This window comes from Pollachius pollachius, assembly GCF_949987615.1.
Source record: "Pollachius pollachius genome assembly, chromosome: 6".
Lineage (NCBI taxonomy): Eukaryota > Metazoa > Chordata > Actinopteri > Gadiformes > Gadidae > Pollachius > Pollachius pollachius.
In genome coordinates, this window is record NC_136939.1 from 7,173,098 (window position 1) to 7,190,597 (window position 17,500).

At 46.4% G+C, this 17,500-nt stretch overlaps 1 protein-coding gene across 2 annotated transcripts in view; it reads left to right on the forward strand.

Annotated features, from left to right (window-relative positions):
* The window catches only part of mtcl2 (microtubule crosslinking factor 2), a 44,186-nt gene that overhangs the window by 13,431 nt on the left and 13,255 nt on the right, over window positions 1–17,500 (forward strand). For both annotated transcript variants that reach the window (XM_079737553.1, XM_079737554.1), the window contains exons 5-10: window positions 12,458–12,520; window positions 13,332–13,499; window positions 14,578–14,731; window positions 15,042–15,621; window positions 15,906–16,203; window positions 16,536–16,784. In XM_079737553.1, coding sequence (XP_079593679.1) covers window positions 12,458–12,520; window positions 13,332–13,499; window positions 14,578–14,731; window positions 15,042–15,621; window positions 15,906–16,203; window positions 16,536–16,784 — 1,512 coding nt within the window. The remainder of the gene's footprint in view (window positions 1–12,457; window positions 12,521–13,331; window positions 13,500–14,577; window positions 14,732–15,041; window positions 15,622–15,905; window positions 16,204–16,535; window positions 16,785–17,500) is intronic.

Genomic DNA, 17,500 nt, shown 5'->3' on the forward strand with positions numbered 1-17,500 from the left:
TCTCTCTCTCTCTCTCTCTCTCTCTCTCTCTCTCTCACTCTCGTTGTCTGTAATACTTACTATGCATTTCACCTGAAGGTCATCCTTTGCCCTAGTTTGTGTGTGTGCTAATGTATGCTAATGTGTTGTGCCACTAAAATTAGACCAACCTCTCCAAATAGGTTGGTTCTTGATTCCATCTTACTATTCCTGTGCTCATTCGATGGTCTGCTGTTTGCGCGTGTGTGTGTGTGTGTGTGTGTGTGTGTATGTGTGTGTGTGTGTTTTAGTTTGGGTGTGTGTGTGTGTTTGTATGTGTGTGTGTGTGTCTGTGTGTGTGTGTGTGTGTGTGTGTCTGTGTGTGTGTGTGTGTGTATGCTTGTATGTTTGTGTGTGAGTGTGTGTGTGTGTATACTGGTTCTTGGATCTCCTACACTCAGCCAGTCTGGCCTCAGTCTGTGCCGTTTTGTTCTCGACGCACAGGAAGTCCTGCCCATTGTGTGGAGAAGTTCAGTGTGAGTGTGTGTGTACGTGTGTGTGCGTCAGTGTGTAACCTTTGCCTACCCTCAAAGGAATGTATGTACCTTCCACTACCAAAATAGAGGATCTATGTGTGTGTGTGTGTGTTTGTGTGTGTGTGTGTGTGTGTCTGTGTTTGTGTGTGCGTGTGTGTGAGTTTGCATGTGCCTGAAACATCTGTGCTTGTATCAACTTTGTGTGACTGATCCAATGCCTAGTCAATGAGCATCTATAGGTGTACTTGAAAACTTCAGTGTGGGTATTGTGGGATAGTGGGTGAAGTTAGTGTTCCCTCATTATGTTTTATTACTGCAGACAGAAGTCATTGTATTGTATTGTGTAGCATACAGTGTGTGCATGTAAATATATGCTAATACATATTTACACTAGTAGGCACTAGGCAGACAGTGTGATGGTGCATTGTGTAATACTGTGCTGGGTTTTCCTTTTCCTGAAGGCTGGGTTGCATAGAAGTGATAGCATCTTTATGTTCTTGTTCCCTTCCTCCTGGTTCTCTATTTATATTCTTTCCTGCATTTATCTTTTACACGCTGTCTGCTGCACTGTATTAAAATGTAGTGTCAAGTTATACACTAGAATAGAGTAGATATTATTTTTGGTAATTATGTATACATAAAAATACAAAAGAATAGATATTAGTCATCTTCTCCCTGACTCTCTATCAGTCTGTCTCTCTGTAAGTCTGTCTCTCTCTGTCAGTCTGTCTCTCTCTCTGTCAGTCTATTCCTCTGTCTCAACCCGTCTCTCTGTCAGTCTGTCTCTCTCTCAGTCTGTGTTTCTCTGTCAGTTTGTCTCTCACAGTCTATTCCTGTATCTCAGCCCGTCTCTCTGTCAGTTTTCTCTCTGTCTGTCAGTATCTGTAAGAGAAGGTCCAGGTATGTTCCTGGGCTAACGAGGAGAGTGTCGGTGTCAGGGCTGCAGATCTGCTGAGCCGGGGCCCGAGCCGGGGCCCGAGCCAGGGGCCCGAGCCAGGGCCTGAGATGGTGCAGCTAGGCGTGCTGTTAAATGGGTCATCCCCGCTACAGCTTGTTAGCTCTATCTGGGTCAGCCTGCTGGATAAGAGATAGGAGAAGAGGCGGAAGACCTGCAGAGGAAAACGCTGCAGGTCCGCAGGTTAGAGGAGACTATCACAGGAGGGTTGGAGATGGGTGGATGGATGAATTGATGAATGGATGAATGATTGTGGAAAAGGAGAGGGGATAAAGAAGAAATGCATTTGAGATGTGTTGGAAAAGAAGAGGCTGTGGGGTTATAAATCCTATATTGAAGAAATGTGACAAATAATCCATATATATATATCATCTATATATATATAAATATGGCAACATGGTTACAGTGCATATGAGGAAGTGAAAGAATGAGATACGCATGGAATGATATATTGAGGCAAGGATTAGAGGTGTTTGAGAGAGAGAGAGAGAGAGAGAGAGAGAGAGAGAGAGAGAGAGAGAGAGAGAGAGAGAGAGAGAGAGAGAGAGAGAGAGGACAAAGGAATGGAGCCGAGAGTAATTCTTGGTCGGAGTTAGGAGGTTCCCCTGGGAAAGACACACACACACACACACACACACACACACACACACACACACACACATACAGGGAAATGCATAGCATCATGCATCATACATGTGTACACCTGCGGTGAAGTTCATGTGATCATTTAACTGTTCACACAAACACATGGTTAGCACAACATAGGAGTGAAGTGCTAACACTGCACATGGGAAGGAATAAACAACACAATATACATGCTGCGTACACACCTATGAACACATTTACAATTTGTACCTTCGACCTTCTAAAATGTATTCATTTAAATTTGATCAAATATCAAACCATGATATTACATTTCTCCCATGGATATTTGTTAGAATTTCGATATTCCAAGAGATAATTCAGGAAGACCTTATATCTCTCATTAGTTTTTGTCTGATAATGTATTCTTGTTGCAGAGGTGTGTCAGTGTTTTATGTGTTACTGTGAATGTGTGTGCATGTTGCTACAAGGGAAGAAGAGCAGAAAAGTACATAGAGAGCAGATTGGGAATATGTGGACACCTGCCCTCTCCCCCCTCTCTCTTACCTCCCCCATCTCTGTTATTCTTTGTTACAGCCTCCCTCGCCCACATTCTGCCCCCCCCCCCCCACACACACACAAAAACACACAAACACACACACACACACACTTCACCCCTCCAGACATCTCCACCATGAAAGGGCTGTTGAATCGTTTGGTTGTGTCTAGAGATTGACAAGAGGCACCCTGGGGTTTTTCTAAAAGCTCCAACCACACAAACACACACACACACACACACACACACACACACCGACACACACACACACGCACACAGAATGTTCCTCCAAAGCTCTTAAAGACTTGGAGATTAATTGCTCCTTAGATCAGATATGTTGTCTGGGTTAGATACTTTTTGATCTATTTGATTTATATGTGTGTTCTTACATGTGTGTGCCAAAAATGTACTACTTGTGTGCTTTTGTTTTTCGTATGTGTGCATTTAGCTGTGTGAGTGTACGTGTGTCCACTCTGCATAGAGCACTCTTAAATTACACATTAATTATGCATCCTGGTGTCTCCAGTGATGTGCTTAGCAGACCAACATCTTGTCGGTAAGCTACACACATCTTCAAACAGTAACCACCAAACAACGCTCTAACCTTTCATAGCCATCGTAAAATATAATTTGGGTCCTATACCATGACCATCGTTTTTCATGGCCTAAGGTTCTGGTACACATATAAAGAAACGTTTAGTATGGTTTTTATCATGTCTTTGTTTTCTTTATCGTTTATAGCTATCAGGCTAACCCTGCTGAAAGCCCATGTGGGCACAAGCAGCCTCACAGATCAGTAGCATCGCTCTGATCCACACCACAGCAATCCTTGCGTCCACATTGCCTTTCCAACCTTTTGTAACGCCTGTACGCTATCTCTAACCCAATACCTCAAACGAACCACCTCAAACCCAAAACCTGAACTCTGACGTGACAGAGACAACCATTAGCTAAACCTAACTATTCCAAACCGAAGAGCTAAACTTAGACCCTAATCCTGATTCCCTGGGTTTAAGTGTGCACGAGATGTGCTACAAGTGCGTCGAGACTCGTCAGGGCGTTAGGGAGTCACACCCAGGAGCCGGGCGAAGTAGGGTGCCAGCGCTGGCACCGTAGTCACTGCCCCAGCCCTGGTTTAGCAGCTTACTGAAACACTGAGGCGCAGCCAGTCAAGCCTAGACAGCTTCACAGACTGAGTCATGTCCACCATTTTATTTATTTTTATCCTTCTTTTTGCTTAATAGGGCAGCCAGTGTGTTTTCCTTGTATTTTCTTACAACTGCGGTTCAGGTTTATAAAGACACCAGCCAAGCCACTGATGAAGTAGAAAGAAACGTCAGTAATAGCAGCCTTTCTAAACGGTTGTCGGACAGCTTTTAAAAAGAGGACAGTCCAGTTTTCCTCTAAATTACTTGTATTTACAAGTGAGTGATGCTCGGTGGTTTTGGTAGCTCTGTGTCATGTGCAGACATGCTTTGGCAAACCTTAACACAAATGCAAATAGGACACAGAAAACACATTCCCACACTTTTTTTTTTAAACTATTTATATTTGCTAGCATTATGACATACTGTTATAAAAGACTTGCATTTAATTTCAAACCACTCTTCTCTCTTTTGTTCATTGCGCTCTCTCTGTCTCTCCACCGGATACACACACGCACACACACACAGAACGGCTCTCTCTCTCTCTGACTCTTTTTCTCACCCTCAACGTGGCTGAGTAGCTCTATAATTAACCTGGGCCAAGGTCCTTATGGCCAAAGAGACATTTGCTTTCTTTCTCTTTTGCTCTCTCCATGTCGTTTTGTTCTTCAGTGTAGCACCTTTATTATTTTACTTTGTTACCACGGCTCCTTTCCTCTCCTCCCCCTCCTGCACTCCCTCTACAGCATCTCTCTCTCTCTCTCTCTCTCTCTCTCCCTCTCTCCCTCTCCCTCTCCCCCTCCCTCCCTCTCTCCCTCTCCCCCTCCCTCGTGCACCCTTCCCCTCTCTCCCTCCCTCTCCCCCTCTCCTCTCTCTTTATATCCACTTCCCTGTTCTAAATGAGGCCTCTGTGAGTGACATCATCAGTGTGCTGCCGGGGATCAGCGCGGTGGAAGTGGGGACGTGGACGCTGCTGCACTACCGGCAGGAGCTCCGCTGGGACCCCGGCGTCGTGGGGGGGGGAGCTGCCACGGCTGTGCCACAGTTGCTATGGTTACCGGCGCTAATGCGATGCAATAACATGCGACAGCCGCTGTCGACTCCTTGGCCAGAGTCAGATGTTGATGTGTTGGGCTACTGTACCCACTCTGAAACCTGAGAAGCCCTCACCGTTTGGGGACAGCACCCTCAAGGCCCACTGCCTACCTAGACTCTAGAGTATCCATCCATCTCTGTCTGATCCATCTCAATTTTAACACCCTGGGCTTAACGCGGGCCCCATCAGATAGGAGGGGATTGGATTCTATCTCTTACCGCGATTGAATGTGTCTTCGCTGCTCTTTCACGGCAGGATGATTATTATTTTTGTTCCCTCATCATTCCTTTGTTCTTCTCTCTCCCAGAGCGGAACAGCTCCCTGCTACAGCCCGTCAAACTTTAGCCCACCGTTAATGTGGGCTTACTGTATGGTAGAGGTCCATTATGTGTGCTTCTGTAAGGTATTGTCTCCAGGCTCAGGAGTTACACTGTACCCTTTCTAAAGAGGAGCATTAATAAAGTGTGCTGCTTTTTGCTGCTGCAGGGCCTTTTTGTAAGAAAGCTATTCTCGCCCTCTATGGCAGTGTGTGTGTTATGTGTTATTCTGCTCAGCGTATCCCATTGTTCCCATAATGGCGGTTCCACGATTTAATTCTACAGTTCACTGTGTGACAGTGGAGAGACAGTTTCTCCCTCCCCCCTTCTCTTTTTACCCTCCTCTCTTTTTCTATGTCTCACTGTCTCTTCTGCTGATGCGTTCTGTTCACTGCATCTGATTCCCCTCTCTCCTCCGCTTATCCATAGGGATGTTTTATTTGTCTTATACACTCATATATTATTTATGTGTGTGTGTCCTCTCTTTCTCTCTCTCTCTCTCTCTCTCTCTCTCTCTGTATCTGTGTTTCTGTTATCACTGGCTCTGGTCTGACCTTGCTGCAGGATACTGGGAGCCATGATGGTTATCAGGTGATCGATGAACATTTTGCTTCTCTTGCTCCTTTTCTCTCGCATCGTACGTCCGTCTTTTCTTCTGTCCGTGGTGAGGAGATCTCTTTCGCACTAGCCAATGTCGTGGAATTGCGTCAGTGTGAATCCAACGTGAATAGTGAACCTTTTTGAAATGGAACGTTGGCATTGCACATTGCTCCGAGAGCAGCTATCCAGAAATACATGAACACACGCACACACACACACGTACACATACACACAAACATACATATACACATACACACACACACACACATACATATATACACATACACGTGCACATGCATGTGTGTCGTTCCAACACATATACACACAGAGTTCAGCAGTAAAGGAAGCAGTAAAGGAAATTGATCTCCGTCCTCTGGCCTGATGTTAGGGGACACTATTGAACCATTGCACACACACAGACACACACACACTCAAACACACTCCCACCCTGTAGCCTCCCAGCGCAAATGACTGTCCATATCTCAACTCTTAAGTTGTGACCGCCCAGATACCAGTTATTATGTAGTGATATAGAGTTACAGTAGGATGGTTTCATAACCACCGTGGACCATTTGATATTCTATTACATGAAAATGGCCCCATCGAAATGTCTGAGTTAAAGACGGGTCTCACACTATACCCGTTCAAGGAGATGTCATATAAAAGAAACATGAAAAGGAGAGTATTAGAAAATGCATGTATATATGTATGTATATATATACATATAAATGTATATGAAGATGAACTCGTATGCAGTCACAGTCCAGCTTTTATCAATAATTCACTGATTCCCAGTTTTGGATTGATTACTTCTGTCTGTGCAGTTACAGTTTGTGTGTGTGTGTGTGCACGTGAGTGTTCACCAGTGCCTATCGTGTGTAAGTGTGTGTGTGTGTAATCCCAGTCCCAAGAAACCAGTTGTGTTGCATCAAACGGGGCGAGTGTCAGGACGGTGTCATCTGCAATTATCACATCAGCTGCTCCTGTGAACACATAACAGGCCTGGACGGACGGCGTCTGTCCCCGGCTCCACAACACGGGCCCACCCGCCGTCTGCGCCCCCCTCACGCGGAGTCAAAGTCAGCCACGGCTTATTAAACGGAAATCCCCCCGCTGCGGAGGTTATGGAGGCTGCAGAACCCCCCCCCCCCCCCCCCCAGAGACTTGTTTGTGTGTTTACCAGGATTCACTGGGTGCGTTAGCAGAAGGCGACCCGTCGGCAAGCGGTTAATCTGAAAAGGTTGAGGTCTGGAATGACTTCTAGTCCCAGAGGGATTCGCCTGGCTTGATACTGGCTTGTGTTATATTAGCTGCTGAAGCGTATCCAAAGTCTAAACTAAGGAGGCCCTTAAGGCCCTGCGGCCAGGAACTGACTTGGTAGTGCGTCTTTCTCATCTCGCTCTCTCTCTCACTCGCTCTCTCTCTCTCTCTCTCTCTCTCTCTCTCATCTCTCTTGTCTCTCTCTCTCTGTCTCTCGCTCTCTTTCTCTCTCTCTCACTCTCTCTCTCTCTCTCGCTCTCTCTCTCTCTCTCTCGTCTCTCTTGTCTCTCTCTGTCTCTCTCTCTCTCTCTCGTCTCTCTTGTCTCTCTTCTCTCCCTCTCTCTCGTCTCTCTTGTCTCTCTCTCTGTCTCTCTCTCTCTCTCTCTCTCTCTCTCTCTCTCTCTCTCGTGTCAGAGGGTTTAAACTGACAGGCAGACCGATAGAAGGTCTGTGGTCTGCCCCATGTGTTTGTGTATTTTATGTGTTGTGACGGTGTGTCTGTGTTTGTGTATTTTATGTGTTGTGATGGTGTGTCTGTGTTTGTGTATGAGACATTTTTTGTGCTTTTCCTGCCTGTGTCTGTTCCCTGCCTCTTTGAAGTGCCATTTAAAGGTCACAGAGCTGGCCTTGGTTCTGCACTAAAGATTTTGCTTTCCACAGGCAAAATAACCGGCATGATGAGGTTAGATAATATGATGATAATATTATATGCCATGATAATAATGTTGTATGATAATATTATATGATAATATTGTCAAAAGTGGCTTGAAGCCATGAATAGCTTGATGTAATGATAGGCTTCCAGCACTACTTCCTGCTTTCTGTTCTGCTTTTTCCTGTATGTTCTTGTACACACACACACATACACGCAAACACACACGCAAACACAAACATGCACACACAAACAAACATGTACATGCATGCACACACACAGCCTCTCTCTCTCTCTCTCTCTCTCTCTCTCTCTCTCTCTCTCTGTATCTCGCTTGCTAATCCTCCATGTTTCCTGCAAGGGTCGGCAAAAGGAAGCAGTCGCTATGGTAACATGTTATGTAAATGTCATTTGTGCACCTCACAGGTTATTACGGTAACAAAACACTGGGGGCAATAAGACCTTGGGGAGAGGAAAGGAGAGGAGAAGAAAAGAAAGGACACAGACACACACACACACACACACACACACACACACACACACACACACACCAGAGAACAAAACACACACGTCTCTTTCAGCCAATTGTCCCAGCATGGCCTTTTTCGTGCACAAAGAAAAAACAACGCACATACACACATTAAAGAATATACACGCACACATACACACACACATGCACGTGTGAACACGGACATACACATACAAACACATAAAGTAGGAAACACACTCTTTAAAATACTTCATGCAGCACATCCAATCGACATGGACACACAGGGACACGTGCATGGACACATGAATAATTCAGAGGAATATTATGCTTTGAGATCATATTTCAACCGGTTAATTTGTTCAAGGGCACCAACTCACAAACTGAACACACACTGGCTAAATAAGCAGTAGCCGTGAAGGAACGCACACACACACAGATAGAGTGTGAGACAGAGAGACTGAGTGACCGAGTGTGAGAGACAGAGAGTGAGAGCGTTAATAATTATCTTAAAAATCAAAACTCATTATTTTATTAATAATTGATTACCGATTTTGAAAGGCGAGGCGTTGACAGGTGTATACAAAGAGACACACACACACACACACACACACACACACACACACACACACACACACACACACACACACACACACACACACACACATGCACATACACAAACTGCTTATACAATCACTTGTGTGTTTTGGATGCCCTCATTGTTCCAGTGACTACCACTTAGACCGTGATGATGATGACAATGATGAAGGCTCACAGAATCTCAGGGCCTCACCGTGAGTGTGTGCGTGTGTGTATTTGTGTGTGTGCGTGTGTTCCAACCACAAGAAGCGAACATCACTATGATTTGAAGAGTTTACAAGATCAGCTGACCCTGGTACAGGACACTTAGAGCAAATCACTTTAACTCTGCCTGTCAACTTGTTCTCTCTCACTCTCTCTGGCTGCGGTAATACAACATAAAGAGGGAACACTAACCTCTCTCTCGCGCTCTCGGTCTCTCTCTCACACACACACACACACACACACACACACACACACACACACACACACACACACACACACTCTCTCTCTCCGACCGTCCATCGTCTCCTCACCCTTGAGATGGGGCGGGACCGGCATGGCTGTTAAATCTCCTTCCTGTCTTCGCCCATAACAGCGTACTGTATAAAGACACCTTTGCCCTCTGGCTCCTGTCCAGCGGCCTACAATGTCGAAGTACTTACAGCTAATCATTCATATGCCCATACTTTAGTGACCTGAGGTTTATCACTATTAATATTATTATTATTACTGTCACCGCATGCAGGGTTGGACAAACGGCCGCCTAAACTGCATCACCTCGCTCCTTTTCTGCCTCGCCCTCTCTCTTCTCTCTCTCTCTCTCTCTCTCTCTCTCTCTCTCTCTCTCTCTCTCTCTCTCTCTCTCTCTCTCTCTCCCCCTCCCTCACCGGGGGAGTTTGGGAAGCTGTGTGTCATCTGATAACACACATTTTTGGCCTCTGGTGTTTACCTCTAGAGACCAGGGAAACATAAGAAGAAATGTGTGCGTACCATGCACGTGTGTAAGTGTGTGCTTGTGTGTGCTGTTGTGTGTGTGTCTGTCCACGTTTTTGCGCCAATCATTTAATGATTCCATTTACATTTACATTTTGGGCATTTAGCAGACGCTTTTATCTAAAGCGACTTACATTAAGTGCATTTGTTACAATTAGTACATTTGTCATAAGAAGTGAAGCAATATATCACTGTCGGTACAGTAAAGATGTTCATAGAACCAAGTGCAAGTATTACAATCGCTAGGCTAACCCATTCCCCGTGTAAAGCAAAGATAGCTCTCACACGATAGCAAAGATAGATTCCCAATTCTGGGCTGCTACTGCCTCTTTCTGAACACTTTATACACATAATATGGGTATCCTCCGAAGGCAGGAGATACACAACATGACGAAAGGCTGGTTTATGAAGTGTAATAGAGAGAGAGAGAGAGAGAGAGAGAGAGAGAGAGAGAGAGAGAGACAGAGAGAGAGAGATTATTGAGATACAGAGAAGTTGAGAGGTAGACAGGCAGAGAGAGAGAGAGAGAGAGAGAGAGAGAGAGAGAGAGAGAAGGCTAGGGAGGGCAATGGGGCATTGTTTACAGGGCAGTTACATCTGCTTGGCACAGCACCGGACAGTGGAATGTAGTGAGGTGTGTGTGTGTGTGTGTGTGTGTGTGTGTGTGGGGAGGGGAGAATTAGGCGGTGCTGAATAGAGTGAAAAAGACAGATGGATCCAATCCTCAACCTCATATAGCCAGGGAATATGATTTCGGAGTAGATTTGTATCCAACTGCTATCAAGATGAATGATCAACACATATAACAGAGGGAGATAATTATATGAATAAAGTTAACCACTACGGATGCAATAAGTGTGTGTGATTTAGACAACTGCAGATCTAAGTGAGTTGAAAAACAGTAGGTTTGCAGCTCCTACCCCCAGGCAGGGACATTTCTGGGGGCAAAATAATCAATTTAGACTCTGGTCCCTGCAGTGCGAACACACTTAGTTCTTGCAAAGGTTACTCGTTCCAAGGTAACGTTCCAAGGTAGAAACGTGGATATAGAGAGAAAGAGTGAGTCCCAGGCAACATCATCAATCATTATTATAAACTTTAAAACACTACATGAAGACTTTCAGGGCAAAAAAGGCTGCAGCTTATTGAAAAGCACTTAAGGTCTCAGCATGATTCTGCATGGATGCTGCAGACGCTTTTGTATTGCTCACATTCTGCTATCCCCCGAGCACATGTAAAAGCCTTGAGAGGTTGAGGATATCAGACAAGTAACTGGTCGATTGTTCGATACAGTCGATCAATTCCCCTTAGCTCAATTTCGAGACCCCCATCCATTATGAACGGAGTGTGCTTGAGAAGACTGATTGCAGAGGCGGTCGTGACTGGGACTATTCCCGTTGGTGGCAAAAGACAGAGCTTTGTTTCAAATAAGCAGATCCAGTGTGTTTCTCCTCCAGACACAATCAATGGATCCATTATCAGGCCGGGCCATTGATGTCTGAGAACTCCTCTTTTTTGCTCAGAACAAATATCCTTCCACGGAGAGATGGTTAGAGAATGAGAGGAGTGTAGAGGAGAGATGAAACAAAGGGATGAACGTACGGGAAGAGAGCAGAGGTTACACAGATAGATAGATAGATATATTGTTTGCCTGACAGATGGACAGGCAGGCAGACAGACAGACTTGAGACCCTTTTTCCTGGCTCACCTATCTCTGAGCGGTCCTTTGTTGTGGTGCTTCCCTCCAACTGATGAGAGTGGCTGGTTTCCATGGAAACAGACTGGGCCAGACAATGTTCTCTACACCGCAGTGCCCGAAGTGTGGGTGTGGGTGGGTGGGTGGGTGTGTGTGTGTGTGTGTGTGTGTGTGTGTGTGTGTGTGTGTGTGTGTGTGTGTGTGTGTGTGTGTGTGTGTGTGTGTCCGTTTGCAACTAGGTGTGGGTTGATGCGTGTGAGTTCATTTACGTGTGTGTGTGTGTGTGTGTGTGTGTGTGTGTGTGTGTGTGTGTGTGAATTGCTTCAAACACGGTGGGAGTTTATGATTTAGAGCAGGCTAATGCAGTGTCTAGCAGACACTTGAGGAAACAGAGGTGTGCGTGCCTGTGTTGTCTAACAGTCAACACCTCTCTTCATTTTCTTGCACTATATCTGACAGCCTCCTACATACCTCCCTGTTTATATCAAACCCCATTCCAAGGTACTCTGCCTTTATATTCCCTTTTCTGGGTTTGTTTATTCGTTCTTTCTATCTATCTTTCTTCCTTTCTTTATTTCTTACCATTGTTATCCCTTAACACCATGGTGATTGTGCCCATAGCTGAACCTGAGAACCATTCTCTGCCATGTTACCTATTTAATCCGGTTCCTCAAAATAAAAATCCTGAGTTTGCCAGACATTATATTGAAATGCTCTGCTCGGAGCGATGTTTGTCACTGTGTACACAGGCAGGGATATGCTGTGAAATACTCTAACTCAGCTCAGTGGTGCTTTAACACAGTGTGATAAAACCTCACAAGAAGACCTAATAATCGGATTAACCAGTGTGAGATTGTCTGTGATGTTATACTCTGTTGAATTTCATCTTTATATACTCTATAGAATTTAACAAAGTGTGAAATAACGTCATGATACCGAATGATCTGTAACGATGTAGTATTGATTAAGTTCTCTCCATCTTTCTCTCTCTCTCTCTCTCTCTCTCTCTCTCTTTCTTTATTTCTTTCTCTCTATGTTGCAGAACCCCCAGAAGAAAAGAGGGGTGCGACCAAACAACAAACCAGAGAAGAAGCTCTGTCCACAGGTAACACACATACACACACACACACACACACACACACACACACACACACACACACACACTAAGATCTAATCAATCAACGAGACACCGAACTGCTGCCTTCAGCACATCAATGTTGAAACAGTCGGAGGTAGATTGACGTCTGTCAATCTATATAAAGATAGGGGGGAGAGGGAGAGAGAACAGATGCATGAAAGAGGTGGAAACAGTAGCCTCGAGCCTATGAACGCTGTTATTACTCTTTGCACTCAATGGTAAACATTGATGTTTGCAAAGTGCCTATGGTTTTCTGGTTTTCTGCCACAATATCTTTCCATTGCTCATGTGTCTCTCTCTCTCTATTTCTGTCTCTCTCTGTCTTCTATGTATCTCCATCCCTATCTATGTACACATGTCTATCTTTGAATATGTATCCCTATATCTCTCTCTATCTCCCTCTCTCTGCGTCTGTCTACCTCTCTCTCTCTCTTTCTCTCTCTCTCTCTCTCTCTCCCTCTCTCTCTCTCTCTCTCTCTCGCTCTCTCTGCCTGTCAACCTCTCAACTTCTCTGTATCTCAATAATCTCTCTCTCTCTCCCTGGTGTCTCCCTCTCTCTCTCTCTCTCTCCCCCTCTCTCTCTCTCTCTCTCTCTCTCCCCCCCTCTCTCTCACTCTCTCTCTCTCTCCCCCCCCTCTCTCTCACTCTCTCTCTCTCTCCCCCCCTCTCTCTCCCTCTCTCTCCCTCTCTCTCTCTCTCTCTCTCTCCTCTCCCCTCTCTCTCTCTCTCTCCCCCCCTCTCTCTCCCCCTCTCTCTCTCCCTCCCTCTCTCTCTGCAGGAGGACAGTGCTGACCTGAAGTGCCAGCTCCACTTTGCTAAGGAGGAGTCGGCCCTGATGTGCAAGAAGCTGACCCGTCTGGTGAAGGACAGCGAGGCCATGAAGGAGGAGCTGGCCAAGTACCGGTCGCTGTACGGAGACGTGGACGCCTCCCTCACCGTGGAGGAGGTGAGTGGGCCGGGGAGGGGAGGAGCCACCGTTTAGGACCTCAGTGGTCAGACCCCCTTTTGGTGCTTTAGTGACAACAGCTTAGTGGTTCAAGGCTTAGTGATGGCTCTACGCTGACGCAACGCAAGGGGTTTATGAACCCGTTACGTCCTGGCGGACCCTCCACGTGTCCACCGCAAGGGCCTGACGTGCGCCTCCCAAAAATGTTCACCTTCCGTCAAGGCAGCGCAGCAGCAAGGGCTGTGATTGGTCCCATAACTAAAACCCGATGCAGAACCAAACCAGGCTCACAACTGCCTAGAAGCAGACAGAGTAGAGTAGTGTTGTAGTGAGCGACAGAGTGGAGTACTGTTTTAGTGAGAGACAGACCGGCTCGAATGGAGAGGAGGAGGAGGAGGAGGAGGAGGACATGAAAGGGTGAACTCATGCAAGGCGAATCGAGTTTCATGTGGTCTGGTCAGGTCTAGTAACACAGCACACAAGTCCCAGTGTGTGGAGCACCAACCTCTTCTGTAAGCACAACACTGAATCCCATTTTATCCGATTCCGTTTGTGCGATAGCAATATAGCAATAGAGGCTGCAGCTACTGCTGCAGCTTGATTTTGTTATAGCCTAAAAATAATACTAATAATGGGATTCCCTCCACACATTGGGACTAATGTTATCAGGATGTGTTGTAGTAGTAGTAGGAGAAGTAGCAGCAGTAGTAGTAATAGTATTAGAATCAGCAGCGGCAGCAGTACTAGTTGAAGTAGTTGCAGTACTATTAGTGGTAGTATTAGTAGCAGTAGTATAAGTAATTGTCGTAATAAAGGTGGTGGTATTAGAAGTCGTAGTACTAGTAATCAATCACCTGGTGAAGCTGCAGTAGTAGTAATTGTACAACTAATAGTGGTACTATGAGTAGCAGTAGTTGTAGTACCAGTGCTAATACTATACATATCGTGACATCGTTCTCCTCTTCACCACCAGGTGAAGCTGAATTAGTAGTACTGAGAGTAATGCTAGCTAACAATACTAGTGTAAACACACCAGTAACGGTGACATCACCTACCCCCTATCCCTCCCGACCACCAGGTGGCGGACTCGCCCCACACCCGCGAGGCGGAGGTCAGAGTTCACCTGAAGCTGGTGGAGGAGGAGGCCAACCTGCTGAGCCGTCGCATCGTGGAGCTGGAGGTGGAGAACCGCGGCCTGCGGGCGGAGATGGACGACATGAAGGGACCCCAAGGTACGGGCTCCTCCGTCGGGGGGGAGGATACGTAGCGGCCGCGACCCCGTCCGACCTCTGAACACCGATCACACTTGTGATAGTAACGATACGTTTCGTCAAAGACACTTCACACTGAGGATGGAATACGAGAAAAAATGTAACAATAAATATCTAACAAAAGCTGCATTCAAATATTTAAGGGAATATAAATGAAGTGGTGGAAATAGGGATAGAGAAGTGAGGAGGGGTTGGACAGCCGACCGTAAACCCTTGAAATATATGCTTGACTGTGCTAGCTTTCTGAGTGTTTTCCTTCTTTACATCTCAGACGAACCTCACGATCTCACCGGGATGAACGGCCACATGGGGGCGGGGCTTTCGCTGGGAGGAGGGGCTATGGTCATCGGGGGCGGGGCTTCGTCCGAGAACGTGATGGAGCTCCAGCGACACCTGCAGTTCGTGGAGGAGGAGGCGGAGCTGCTGCGGCGCTCCCTGATCGAGCTGGAGGAGCAGAACAAGCTGCTGATGAACGAGATCAACCGCTACAAGTCCGAGCTCCCGCCCCCCGGCCCCGCCCTCGCCCCCGGCGGCCCGGGCTCCCCGCCGAGCGACGGCGGGCTCAGCGACACCGTCCAGGAAGGGGCGGAGCTCATCAGCGACGAGGCCACGCCCCAGGAGCGGGAGATGCAGGAGGCGCGGCTCCAGATCGGGGACCTGAACGGCAAGGTGAAGAAGCTCCAGTACGAGAACCGCGTGCTGCTGTCCAACCTGCAGCGGTGTGACCTGGCCTCCTGCCACTCGCCTTCCTCCCACTCCTCCTCCTCTTCCTCCTCTGCGCCCACACTACCACCGCTGGCTTTGGAGACGTGCGGCCCAGCCAGCGACGCAGCAGACTGTCTACCCAGCAGGTAAGACGGATATGGTTAGACTGTCCGTTAGAAACATAGGTTTAGCTGGGCGTGGACGCATTGCCATTACTCATTCTTCAGTCATTCCATAGACTTATTCCATAGCTGTATTATGATTTGTTCAAATTCTTTAAGACACTCGTTTTTTTACTTTGATTATTTTTACAGTTTCAGCTACTTATACATTTTCGCTCCTCATCCTTCATTCATTCAACGTACTTCAGCTGTGACATGTTACCTTTCCCCTTTCAAAGTATTTATTCTACTTTTCGCCCCTTCCTCAGTCCGCTACACCGGGAGGGTCCAGTAGGGGGCGAGAACGACCATCTGGAGACACGGGACAAGAGGGGCAAACAGGCTGACAACTCCAGCGCCGTGACGTCACTTCCTGCCTGCCTGCGGTTCAAGGACCATGATGCCCTGCTGGCCATGAGAGAGCAGGCTCGCCTGGTCTCCATGGCGATTCAGCTGCTGACCATTCCCACCGAGGCCAACTGCCTCTCTCCCTCGTCCCTCTACCACATGGTGTGTCAGGAGGAGCCGGCAGGGTCATGTGACAACCAGGACAAACCTCAGAACCCGGTCAGTTCAAAAGATAGTCCGATAACGATTTGATTTGGTTTGAATGTATTACAGTGATGCTTTCACTGTGTGGTTTGGTGTTCTCAGAATGAATGAAGTATACAAGTAAAATAATAACAATGAAAATAAAAGCGAGAATAAAAATGTAAATGTAAACAATCTCATTTATAGAGATATATTACAGTGATTTATACATATACCATGTATGTTTGGTTTGCGCTTTGTATTCCTATACTCTTATTTTTGTCCTTTCCCCTAATGCTGCAGTAACACCACGATTACCATTCAGGGATTAATGACTAGTTTGTTTTCCCTTATCTTCTGTGGTCCAGATGTCCGAGTTGTCAGATCTAGCGGAGCGCCCCCTGGTGGCGGCCCTGACCAGCAGGCTGCAGGCTCTGCACAGCCAGCTGCAGGTGTTTGTGGAGAGAGTAGACAGCCTTGGAGGCTCCCCTGTTGGGGACCGTGACCCCCAGGTGGAAGGGGCCTCTCCCCAGACTCTGCTGCCCGAAGGCAGGGACCTCTCCCTGGGTGCCACACCCTCCCTGCTTCCCCTGGGCCCGGCCGTCTCCCAGGACAAGGTAAACGGAAGGAAATGCACTTGTCTCTCCTTGCTTTGTTGTACGTGGTCATCCTATTATTTTGGACTCTTTTAATTTAACGTCTCAGTTATGCGGTTTTTTGATTTCTCTTTTGCTTGTGTTCCCCTCTGCTTGGCCCTGCATGATGCTTTGGTTTAATCAGCCCACTCACTTCTGGTATATACACAATTAACCTAATCACACACCCGGCACCGCTAGATGGAAAGTTAGACCATCAATACAATTATATACATGAGTTGATTGAGGTTGACGTGATGAGAGTATACCAGAACGAAGCGATTTTGACAGGGTCAGAAATCTTGTACCCTTCCTACTATTTAATTCTGTGCACTCCCTGAAGCGTGCTGACTAATTAAAATCCGTCATATCTGGCTGAGCAACGTCGATCGCTTGCAAATGAGACTTCTTGTCTGTTCAATTTGTAATAATGCAATTAAAAAAAATAACGATATGGTAATTCACCCTGTAATGATCGCATATATTGTTCTTTGAGTTTGCGTTTTATTGCTTGCTGCTATAAATCTAGATTGTGTTTAGTGTCCTGTTTTGTATTCATAGATAAGCTAATTCTATTTGCTGATTTAATGTCAAATTTGTAATGCTAATAAATAATGATGAGCACTATAGTTATACACATAGTGATTTATTAGAAGATAACCCAATCAAACACATCAACCTGGATCGGATGTAGACAC